At 39.0% G+C, this 12956-nt stretch overlaps 1 protein-coding gene across 1 annotated transcript in view; it reads left to right on the top strand.

The window, feature by feature from the left end:
• Positions 1 to 12956, top strand: part of LOC124158188 — a 225891-nt gene that overhangs the window by 107471 nt on the left and 105464 nt on the right. The window contains exons 2-3 of the mRNA XM_046533376.1: positions 4261 to 6053; positions 8813 to 8823. Of these exons, the coding sequence (XP_046389332.1) occupies positions 4494 to 6053; positions 8813 to 8823 (1571 nt within the window). The 5' untranslated portion in view covers positions 4261 to 4493. The remainder of the gene's footprint in view (positions 1 to 4260; positions 6054 to 8812; positions 8824 to 12956) is intronic.

The raw sequence follows: 12956 nt of genomic DNA, 5'->3' as shown, positions 1-12956 counted from the left end.
AACTCCATGCGCAAATTGCGTAGAAATTGCTTGAAGGAGTGATTTTTAATGAAGATAGAGTTGGAATTGAGCTGAAGTCCGCGATCCAATCGTGGTGGTTCGCCGGCAATCCATCGGCCAATGGCTATGAATTCGTAAATCTACACCAATGCCTCGAATATTACAAAAGAGGATCATCGAGTCGGCATCTAAATCTGTTGTCACACACCATGTATTTAAATGGGGTTACTCCTGGAGTACATATTTCACGTTGATAGATTTTTAAGTGACAAAATCTATTTTTCGCGATTAAATGAAAAGTAAAAATTTTCAAGCGCGCGAAAATGCAACGGCTAAGTATTAATACTGGGAAAAGCCCGTTTGACGTCTGCCTGCTGCTGTGTGAGGCCACCTGGGTGCGAGGCTATGCACGCCGCTACGATATAGGCTGCTTGCTACCGAGCATAGCGGTAGCGTAGAGTACCCTGCGAGCCGGTAGCACTTGGCTTAAATATAAATTAATACCCTATAAAACGAAGGAAACTTTCCGACCATAGGCAATTTTAATAGGTGATTATTAAGAAATGTTTCCCTGAGCTATGTGTCTCATGCATGCATTGGTAAACTCAGACGATGTAAAACTCCTATCTACTCGTATATAACCTAGGCCCCTGTGACGTCTCGTGGAGTGGCATCGCATGGGCGCCAATCTGGCCTTTTTTCAAATGAGGCCAAAATTGACCATTAACATTCGTCTAAACTGGGATTTCTAAAACCAAATAATTTTATATTATGATTGCACTAATGGTGGGTAACGAATCGCAATCAATGACTTTCGTTTTATTTGATCAAGGAAACTACCCTATTTAACATGTGGGTGGCCGTTGAGAATAGGATACGAGTATGAGACTGCGAGAATGAGGGGCCGCCGCGTTGCAAGAAACTGTATCAAACAGTTGTAAAACGCTGAATATTTTTCGCTCTTAATGCAAAATGAGCGGTGAATAACATCGATGGTATTATTGCAGAGTATATTCATTCCAAGAATTGTCTTATTGCAAAATTTGGTGTTTGTGTGGGGCATAAAATGGCTAAATTTTTTTCTCGGGATGGCTGCGAAACGAAAATTAAGAGCGTTTTAATCCTATGTTTACATGATTTGCTCTAATTTAGCTCTAATGGGTATAAACCGTATTCAAGCAAGGCATAACATTGTTGGAATTGAAATTTTTTGCTCTGATGTGATTCTGAAAAGCATTCATTCATTTGCTCATGAATATTTCTAAAATATGTATTTGTTATATAATTAAGTTGGTGCGAAGGCTTCCGCGGTGCGCTGGTACTGTAGGCTGCATTTTCCGGGTTTCACCGCGTCGTGGTTGCGTTGGTGACAACAGTTTCTCCTGCATTCCAGCAGGCGTCTTCAGGTCGAAGTGATTATGCCGTGTTTTGGCCGCCGTTATATGGGCAGCCCAGTGGTGTAGGTTCGCCCTGATTGGTCGCCTTGCGGCCAATAGCGTGGGGGTATGGGGCGAAGAGTCTCTTCCATGTGCTGTGGAGTGTGTAGCTATCCTCTCGATTGAAATTATGGATGATAGAAATGCAGGAGAAACTGTTGTCACCAACGCAACCACGACGCGGTGAAACCCGGAAAATGCAGCCTATTGTTATATAATTGTTGATAAGGCATTTTTTAAATATATATGTGGTTGCCACTCCCAAATAGTGTTCTTCGTATCCATTGAAACGATTGTGTAATTATCTAAAGCTACTTTCCGTTATTTTCTTATTCCGTTTCTTATTTCCGATCTAAAAAAATTGTGCGATAAAGTGCGAAAGTCTTTCGAGGGACGGATTTTTTTTTAAGGATAGAAAAAAGTAATTACTTAATTGATCCTTAAATGAATGGTGTTCAATTAAGAAAATTATCAGTACTATTCAAACGAAAAGGAAAGTTTCTCTTCGCTAGAGTTTTGAGTCCAGCGGGAGGTCAAGGGAAAAGGTGGAATCTTATTTCATCTTGAGTTTATGTAGACTCTCCCCTTCGTTTTTTCCAAGGCAACTTTGAAGTTTTCCACGTAACTAATTTTCATCTTAACTAAAAGTCCAAAATTCATCTCTATGTGGGAGATTTTATCCACGTTTACATATATTAGGTAATTAATTTAAGTAATTACGTGGATGTTTTTTATAAAGCATTTTCTTCATGAGAAGAACCCTTTCTATACATTTCCAAGTACATCTTTTAGGAACGAAGTGATGTTTCGATGTGACTTTTTGATGGGCTTGAACTATGTACTTTAATTTGACCCAAAAAAATAAAATTTTTACTTTTTGCTGAATTATTATTAAAATAATATGTATTTATGTCATGCCCTCAGCTTAATGACAAGAATGACACAATAACTTTCCCTGGTATTTCATTGGATATACGGAGGATATATTTTCTCTCTACTTTTCGATTTGTCATTGTACTAAGATTTAACTACTATACAGATATATGGGCAATTTCATCAACTATTTTGGGGTATAGTTTTGATATTTTCTAATTTCCATTATTATAACTTATTGTCTCCTTTTAATTAAAACCCTTGAAAATTATATATAAATTAGGGTCGACCTCGCTAAGACATTATTGCCGTGGATATCTCATGTATTTTCATTATTCGCTTCCACGAAATTACTAACTAAATTTAAACAAATATTATTTCGCCTGTAGAGAAGAAATAAGATTGTTTCAGCCAAATTATTTATGGACAAATAACTTGGTAGCTAAATCGATGAAAGGTTATTCCATTCGCATATGGGGTAAATATGCCCCCAAAAACGTAATTTTATGCTAATACGAAAAGGCAAGTATTAAATTAATTTATTAGAAGTACTGATATTGTCTTCATTGTATTTAATTCTCTATCATGCTTATAAGAAAGGAAAGAATTCTAAATTATTGATTTGATTAATGGTTTCTCTGGCTTGAGATTCGAAAATATATGATTAATTATTAGTAAAATCCTTTCTGTTTTATTTTGCAATTTCAAATACAATTTAGTCACTACATATTTTGCCTGTACATATTGCATTTATTATGAATTTTATTTATCTTACTGTCTTTCTCTGTCATTATTAAAAGTTACGTCTTTCCTTTGTTTTCGCCTCCACGAATAGTATATTCGTACTGTGCTTAAGTCGGGATATCTCCGACTTCTATCTTAGGCTTCCATCATCCCACCTCGGATTATTCTCCCCCATTCCATTCAGAAGAGATAATTGAATGCCAGAAGCATTCGTTGCTGGTTTCACGGATGTTTTACAGTTCTTATTTACTTAAAATATCGTTCGGCGAAGCAGAATATTTTTTTCTCATCAAGCTGCCAGAGTGATGGTATGGAAGTTAACCGCTACTCGCTCTTTTTTTTTTGTTTTCCGGATATCCGGTAGTGATAGCTATCTAAACGGTGATAATGCAAAAAAATAAATTTGCGATGAAATAGTGTAGCCGTAACTAATTTTTTTATTCTCCATTTATTAAACTGAATAATTGCGGGAACGTCTGCATTAAAATGGAATGCCTCTTATTTAATCGTCATTGCTGCAAGACGCCTATAATGTTTGTTTCATTTAATGTCAAAAAAGGAAGAAATACCAGGAAGAAGGAAACCATGGTGGCATTTAACAATTGATTCATAAAAATATTTTATAATAGCTACCTTTAAGATTTGTTCTGATAAATTTAGTCGTATCTTGGTGATTTGGTGAGTGTTATTAATGCGTTCCATGTAGTCTTGAGAATGCGTTTTATGCGCAGGCTATTTAAGAACTAAGTATAACTTTCAAATGTGAAAATTGTGATTCTGTTGTATTCAATACGACACAATAATCATTTCCTTAACCTGAATTAGTTATTCACTTATGGATGTACCCCATTTCATTTTTAGGTAAAGACGCTTAATATTTCTTGCCTTAGTGATTGCACAATAAATGTTTTTAGTATTTGAATTTAATCGAGAAGAAACCATTGAAATTTAAAGTCATGAGTAATTAAGCATCGTCAATATTTCGTGGCACTTATCACAATTCAAAGCTAAGAACGCTTCTGAAACGTCATCTTACGACGCAGGTATATACTATGTAATACTATTTTTAATGAGGGGGGTGTTCCAGTGGCGACTTACCCCTCTTCTAGATACGACTATGAGCCTAAAACTCTAGCTGACAGAGGCGTTAACGTCCTCACCATGTATTCCTTTCTTGACGTTCAATTTTTTTCATCTCGTCTTCTAGGTTACCAATGGGTTCAACTGTGCTGACATCGCCATCCCGAGGGAGTGGTGGTGAGAAAATGACAAGGAGACGAAGAATGATCCGGCTTTGAGGCCCTGGTTGAAGAGCGGCAGATAAGTGAGATATAGGCTCAAAATTCGCCCGAGGTATTGCAGAGAAAAAAAAATAGAGGAGACAAGTATTAGTGCAGGACTGGCAGGAGGGTCATAGTTTTTCCCTCTCCCAAGCGAGGGATGGAATCTTCCGTACTCTCCGCGGAGTCGGAGGCTCATATTCAACGTCACAGTCTTCCATCGTCACCCGAGAGACCTGCTCCACTCTTCAGAATGCTTCCATCGCAGGGCCGTGGGCGGAACGACGAATCTGTTCTTCCAAATCAACTTAACCACTCCGCCTCACGGCCTTGCAGGTCTTCCGTCGCGACTGCCCTCCTCCACACATTTCTCCAGCGTAGTCGGAACCGTTCGCTCTGCCGCGGCAGTTCGCCTACGACCCGTTCCGACATGTCGCCTACGACCCGTTTCGACATGTCGCCTACGTATCGTACCGACCAGTCGCGGATGACCGACCAGTCTCCAATCGTCGTCAGCCGTTCCCACGTCTCCGATTTGCAGTCGCAGCGATTTCCTTTGGTCTTCCTCCTCGTCGTCCTACTCTCCTCGCCGTGCTCAACGCTATTTCCCGCCGCCGAAGGTGGTGTCCCCCGCGGAGGTCCACTCCATTCGCCGCGCCACCCCAACCTCGACTCCGTCCCCAAACCTGAAGATGTCGTGTCAGGAACCGGCGAACCGAACATGACGACGGAATCGACGTCATCAAGTACCGCATCGGTTTACAATCTGGACAGGACGACCGTTTATCCGAGCCTCGACCCTGATGGACTCCTGTCTTTGCCTGATTCTTCGGAAATTATCTCCAACGACACTTTCGACTTGAGTTCCTCGCCTCAGGAAAACGTTTCGTCTGACCGAAAAATATCCCTCACCAGCAATCATACGGCACTTGAACGTTCAAATTGGTCTTCCTCGGAGGAACAATTTGAGGAGGAGGTCGGAGGAGCCAGTACTGATCCCAGCTCGACGTCCAATCACTCGAGTTTCTCCTGGACGGGTAGCGGCGAATGGGGGGACGAAGCCACGGATTCCCCGGGAGGGATACTGCTAGACCCTGGGGGAAACGAGACGTTGCCCATCGCGGATTGGGTCCCGTCGGGTGGGTACTTCTCCCGGATGACGGCTGGGAAGTATCGGCCATCGGACCGACAGCCGGTGACGGGGACCGAAAGGACATCAAACGTCACCGAATCTACGACGACGTCTCCCCAATGGAAGGACAAGCAGACCGTAATATCCGGCGACGGGAGACTTAAGGAAACGGACGACAACCAATCAGGATCGGAGACGGTTGAGCTGGACGCCAACTCGGGTACAGGGGCGGACGGAATGGTTTTGGAGGAAGAGGGGATGTCGTCTCCGGAGCATAGGGAAGCTAGGGACAGCCACGTTCTTGGGACTGAAGGCTATGGAGGTGCCGATGGGTCGGAAGTGGTTTCGTCAAAGGTCATGGGCCAAGAGAAGGAGGGATCGAGGGTGTGGGAATTGGGAGCGTTTCCTCGGAGGAAGATCGCCATTTTGGGTCTGTTCGAGATGACGACGAAGCACGGGGAGAGGTTGGAGGGGAGGAGTGAGGAGGCCGCGGCTAGGCTGGCAATCCGACATATCAACGACGGGGGACCAGCGAGAGGACCGCTCATCCCGGGATTCGAACTGGAGCTGCTCACGAATGACACCAAGGTAGGACAAGATTCATTTTATTATTACATCTACATCTACATCTACGTAATACCCTACGAGCTACCTGTAGGGTGTTTGGCAGGGGGTGATCAATCACCAGCATGCAGCATTCAATTGGACTCCCACATGCACACCACACGGTCCACAAAGCGTCACGTATACTAACAAATTATACTACCCTATGCTGTTAGAAATATTAATAAAATTAAGAAACATGCATTAAGTTTTACATAGGTTAGTAGGCTACACTACAAGTCATGCAATCTATTTATGAGTTCTATCGCTGCAGTTATAATCTCTTATTTATCGTGGAAAAAAGACATTCTGAATCTGTCGGTTCTACAGTCTCTCTCTTATTTTATTTATATGATCTGGTTATTATCTTCTCTACACTCACCCTTTGGGATTGATCAGGGGTTGATGGTGCCGCAATTATCTTAATAATTCTGAGATATTTATAGGCATACCTAAGTGACCTTAATATATATCAGAATTAGCTGATTATTATTAGTGATTATTGCATGCTGCAGGTCAAGTGCGTACTATGTCTCTTTGATAATGAAATGACAAACTGCATGGGTTTCTCAATTTTTTTGCAGTTAAAGTTTCATCACACCATCATTTTATTATCACCATTAAATATAAATGTACTAAATATTATAATGTAATGCGTTCATTTTTTAAATACTGAATTCCAATCCCCACCATTCTATGATAGCAGGTTACACAGCACCTTTAGTGCGAAATGTAATCGATAAAGATAAATTCCGGATGGGCAATGATTATTTAACTCGAGCATAAATTTTTCAGGCCGTGTGGAGCAATTGCCTGCGTGCCCCTAATATCTCATAGTGCTCAGTTTTATTTCATGAAGCCCAAAGGGGCGGGGAATAAGTAAAACCTGGCATACTTTTAACCGATGGACATAATAAATTTAGAATCTCTGGAGCAACTCTTTATTCATTTCATTAAAGAGAAGTGCTTGGATATTCCTCTCCGGTGTACCTTTTTAGAAAGATGCGAAGAGGCCTTAGTTATTATTTACCTATCTATCCAGATACCTATCGAAACAGCTAATTGCGTCAGGGAGATTGTGAACGGCAAGGTTCCTATGCGTGTGTGGTCTATAAGTCTTCCGTAGAAGATCGTGTACACTCATGTCGCTTGGGTCTTATCTGTACCAAAAAATATTCTAAAATTTTATTTTCTCTATATTCTAAATATTTTACGTCTCATAGTCTGACTCATTAGCCTTAACCTAGGCTTGATAAAAAATCTTCGGATAATACGATTATATCGTTTGAGAGTGCCTATGTAAAACATACTGTATTAAACAGCTCTATATTTACATATCCCAAAATAATATTTACCAGTTATTATTTATATTCTGCATAGATTATTAACCTACGGATCTTTAATTCATTGCATAATTACAGCCTTTGCTTAGTATTCTATTACTTTGGTCTCCCTCGCAACCTACCTCGTAATAATTGAAGTTTCTTTTGATTACCATGATATTGTACTTCCAATTAGGTAGCATTTATAATTTGTTCATAATTAATCAATTTCGTACGTGTTAATTTTAGGCACCCTCTGAAGTTATTAATACGGTGTAGAGTTTATGTATGAGATCAGACATGAGAAGTAAATTAATTTACAAATTAATAAGTTTTGGTGTTCTTAAAATCAGAAATGTCTCTTAAACTTAATTTATGATTCAATGAAATTCATCATCACTTGTGTTTAGTTTTGTACTCGTGGATTAAAACGTTCATGCAAAAAAAGTGTATCCATTTCCTTTTATCTTCTCGCTGTTTAGCTTTTCATTGCTGATAGTCTTACCTCATTGTCAAATAAATTCAGTTCCCTTTTTTACTGGCAGGGGCCATGAAAATATGCTTGGATCGGGAAGATAGACTGTTTAAAAAAAATTCATCCACGAAGTTGGAAGCGGGCAGCGTGGAAAGTGCGAGAAAGGGCCTCAAAAGGCTAATAAATTGAATTAGCGACGGAGAAAAGGGAAACTGATTTCCCCCTTCGTGAAAACGAGAGCGGATGTGTGAGAGTAGCGTAAAAAGATAGGGAGAGAGAAGCGACACACGTATTCTGAGGAGCGTGAGGACGGGAAAGGATGTGGCGAAGTAGGTTTTTTTTAATGATATAAAAAGGACGAAAAGGCACGGGTGAGGAGTATGTACTACATATGGAAGAGTGGCGGGAAGGAGATAGAGGGAGTTCAAAAGGCCCTCTGTAGATGAGGAGGGATAGGGTGAGGGGGGGCAGAAGGGTTATCCCTTGTGTGCAAAGAAATAATTGAGAAGGCGAGGGATGATGGGGATTTGGAATGATGGAGGGATACGGCGGGGAAGGAGTTTTCTGAGTTCGGATGAGAGACAATGGCAAAAAGAGTTGAAATGGAATGAATTTTCTCCTTTCCACAAGTATATAATGCGTACGACGCGTTTCGGCTCATCGAGCCATCATCATCAAGAACAAGACGCTGTAGTACATAAGAACATGGAATTTATTCCTACACACCTTCTGCTTGATCGATAGTAAAAATATTGCGTTATATATTCCATCCACACCAATTGAATGATTACATGAAATAATGTAAAGAAAAGGTAGTTGCACTCTCCCACATTTATTTAATGCATACAACGCGTTTTCCGCTCCTTCCGTGAACACATTTGTAAAATCCACCTCTTCCTCAAATGTATAAATGTGATGTTCTCATGTACTCCAATGTCTTGCTCTAGATGATGGCTCTGTGAGCCGAAACGCGTTAAAAGGTTATGGAAAAGTGCAAATTCATTTTATTTTGATATGTCGAACTTCCATTTTATACATAATGCCTGAATCAGTTGAACTTATGCAAAAAGAGTTCTCTCTCTCTCTCTAATGCCTAATAGTAAGATCTAATCTAGATTTACTCTCAGAGTTCCTATACAATCCATAAATATCTAGGATTTCAATTCGATGTTTAATTTTGAAATCTTCCTTGGCCTGTATTTCATACTACATACGATTTTCTTGATTGTGGAGCTTATCTGAGTTATGATTTTTCCACCTAGCTAGCGGGCGAATTGTCTTAGGAATAATTCTCTCATTAGCATTTTTTTAAATTCTTTCTTGCTGGCCCGCACTTCTAGGATTGACTCAATAACAAAGGGGATTTAAGCGTGAAAACAGGGTGTTCGGGCTTCTAGCTGAGTTATTTCTCTTCATCCGGCCGACTTTTCGGAAGCCGATTCGCGTTCCAACGTCAGCCCTGATGATGAAAGGCGAATCGGGTTCAGAAACGTCGGCCAAATGGAGTGAGATAACCCGACTAGAAGCGCGAATAGTCTGTTTGGACTATGTTCGCCGGGTTAGCGTTAGATATTACTGCAGGGATAGAAGGTTTTGGTGTCCCTTGGTGTGTTGAGAAATAATTGAGGAGGCGAGGGATGATGGGGATTGCGAAAGATGGAGAGGGGGAGGGACGCGGCGAAGGAGGAGTTTTCTGGAGGGGGAAGATGAGAGACAATGACAGAAATCGTGCTGAAGCGAGGGAACCATTTGCGAGAGGTCGTGGGGAGAGTAAAGATGCTTGCGAGGAGTGGGCACAAGTAAAGCCAGTGTAAGGGTGACTCTAAATATAGTACCTATGTTTTTCTTCATGGGTGGCTCTAACAATTGTACATATATTTTTCAGCGAGAATTAAAGTATTTATTTTACCAGAAAAATGTATCAAGATAATCGTCGAAATAAATTGGAGTGGCTCTATTTCGAAAATAACGTCGCACGTTTGGCGTGCGAAAAAATCAGGAAGGGAATGAAACTGATGGCAATTGCATATGAATGAAGTTTTAATGGTAAGCATTCAAATACGTTCAACGGATTCAAGCGTATTGTAGGGGAGGTTGGACATATTTACATAAAAGGTAGTTGCATTTTTCCACAATTATTTAATGCGTACGACGCGATTCGGCTCACAGAGTCATCACCTGGGACAAGAAATCACGGTAAATATATTGCAGTGTATGAGAAAATCTCATTCATACATTTGAGGAGGAAGTGGGGGAGAATTCGACAAGGTTAAGGTAGGGAAGGGAAACGCGTCGTGGGTATTAAATAATTGTGGAAAGCGCAACTACCTCTTATTAAAATTATTTAAAGTAATCATTCAATTGGAGTGAAAGGAATATTTACAGCGTATTTTTTTGCTGATAATATAACCGGTAAATGTGTTGTTGGGTGCTATGCAGAGCCGTAGTTAATGATTATGTAACGAAAATTTCATGCAGTGGCATCGTATCTATTTTTATCGAGATACATTAATTAGAAATGTGTATCATCAGTGTGTCTTTTGCTTTTAACTTATACAATATGTTACTGCTCATCTCAGTTTTTGGTGCGATTGTAAATTACTTTTACAACGATTAGAATAGTTAATTATACGTTCACTGTTCTGTTATTTATCTGATTTTATGCTATTGTTGTTTTTGGAATATTATTATAGTAATTTAAGGTCTCGCTAGCATATGTATGATCACACAGTGCTAAATTTGTCAGCAAAACCGATTTCTTCATGCATTGAGTTTTAGGTTCATTGCCTCCACCGACTCGTTTCTAAGTGGTCTAATGGCACACGAGTTCAACCGTGCTTGCTTTCCTCTATTACCGCCCATCTCTAATTGCGATTCATATTAATGAAATTCCTTATACATGTACTTTATTTCTTTATTTCTCATAATCCCCAATTTTTATACCCTTAATGCTCTATCCTGGTTCTTGTTTTGGACCCGTAGAATGGCGCTTTCGCTGTCAGCCTGATCATCTTTTTTTACTCTTCATCAAAATCTTCAGGCCTCTTGCGTTAAACAAATTTCATCTTGTTGTAGTGCATCTTAAGGTACTAATCAAAAATAAAGTTATTTTCACTCAAGCGATGCGTTCTTTTTTATCACTTTGAAGCTTTTTTCAACTTAGCATAATGGACCATGATAGTGGATTCTAGGATGCATGCGGCCAAATTTTATAGTGCAACATAATGTCTGATAAAATGCTGCAGTGATTATTAAATAGTTTAAAGTCATTGTTTTGGTCAAATTGTCCTCAAATTAAAAAACTATATAAGCTACCCTGCGCGTTCTCAGCTCTTTTCGTTGGCCTTAAGCTTTTCATTTCCAAATGTCATATACGTGACGTTGAAGGAATAAATTTGAAATATAATTTAAAGGTAATGATAATCAACAGGAAGTGTATTTTGTGATGTCCTTACTCTGAAAATATTGTTTATTTAAACTGTAATAATTTAATAGGCATTAAATTATTGTTTCTCTTTGATCTTGATTTATGAAAAGAAAATCAGCAATCCAACTCTCTTTTTTTAGATACTACAATTTGCCATCAATTATTCAGTATTCAAATGAAATGAATTATATCTATAATTATAAAGTTGATTGGAATTATATTTGTTTTTTGTTTTAAAATTTACCATTCACGATGCGGTTGTGCGTTCATTCCGCATTTTCTCTGAGTTTTCCCTGAGTTCGTCCGTATATTTTGTGTATTGAGGTTAATAGAGAAATAGTGGGCATTGAAATAAGTTCTCATCGTCCCAAGTGGACGGTTAAAAACGGGAAGAATGTGAACAATATTAATAGTTCAATTCAGTTACTACTACTAAGGATGTATATTTTTATCTATTTAAATAACTGCAAAATAGGAATAAATAAATTGTTTCCACCGATTCCACAGTAATTGAATTAATTCCTGACACTTAACGGTGTTTAATGGCGAAAAAATGAGCTGCTTACTACTGTATCAACTTGCTATGTATGCTGGTATGCTTACACAGGACTGCTTCCTAAAAAAGGCAAAATGCGGTTCACTTCACCTAGGCACTTCCCCTTGATTTATTTATTTACGATAGGACCTGAAATGGCCCCTTAACACATACCTATACTTGACTTAGAAAAACAGCGTTTTTGTATTTTTTTAACTGACGCTCCTCTGAAAGATAGACTGAAATAGTTGAGAGCTCGAAATCTAAGCCTCGAGATATAGTATGAATGTGGGCTAGTGCCGCTGTAAAGGGGTCTAGGTTATTTCCAGGTGGCTTGGGATTGTATCTAAAAAACATAAACATGGTCTATATAAATAACAAATAACCCTAACTACTTTCTCTGAGCATTTTGATTCTCCACTTGTTTCACTATTCTCTGTTATGTAATACTTTTGCATACACTCCCGTTCGATAAAGCATCGTTAAACTTAGTTCTTATAGCGATTTGGTACAAATAGAATTTACTTTTATGTTTTTTTTTCAAACTGACGTTCATAACAGCACTTTATCGAAAGAAAGTTTGTGTTCAATTGTAAATAATTAATTGCTATATCTTTTTAAATCATAATTTATTTAATTATTGAATAAATTTCACTTGAAATATGAATTATATTTTGTGAGAGACCAGGTCGCGCAGAATGGCATATTAAAGAGACAGGTAATTTTTAACCAGCGTTGCTTTCCCCTTCGCAGACGTTTACCGTTTTCTATTTGAACTTGATAACTATCCCGGTCAAGGCGAATGATTTTTTTCTCTGTGGATTTTTTGCACAATTTGTGCATTTCGGGTGACTCCCTTAAAAGTTATCACCGTGGCTATTCCCGGTATACTCAAAACTATTTCAATTATAAGTTTATCATATGGCATAATTGATCTTTCCATGGAGGATCAATCCCACACATTTATAATTAGATATGAAGTGAAACACTTTGCACTTTCCGCATAAAAATTTATTAAACTGCAGTCGACATGTTTCGCTGCACTGTAGCATTATGAAGACTCAAATAAAGTCTTCAATAAATAAATCAAGTCTTGATAATGCTGCAGTGCAGCGAAACATGTCGACTG

This window comes from Ischnura elegans, chromosome 4 (assembly GCF_921293095.1).
Source record: "Ischnura elegans chromosome 4, ioIscEleg1.1, whole genome shotgun sequence".
Taxonomy (NCBI): Eukaryota; Metazoa; Arthropoda; class Insecta; order Odonata; family Coenagrionidae; genus Ischnura; species Ischnura elegans.
The sequence above is the reverse complement of the archived record's forward strand: the minus strand, read 5'-3'. Positions and strand labels throughout refer to the sequence as shown.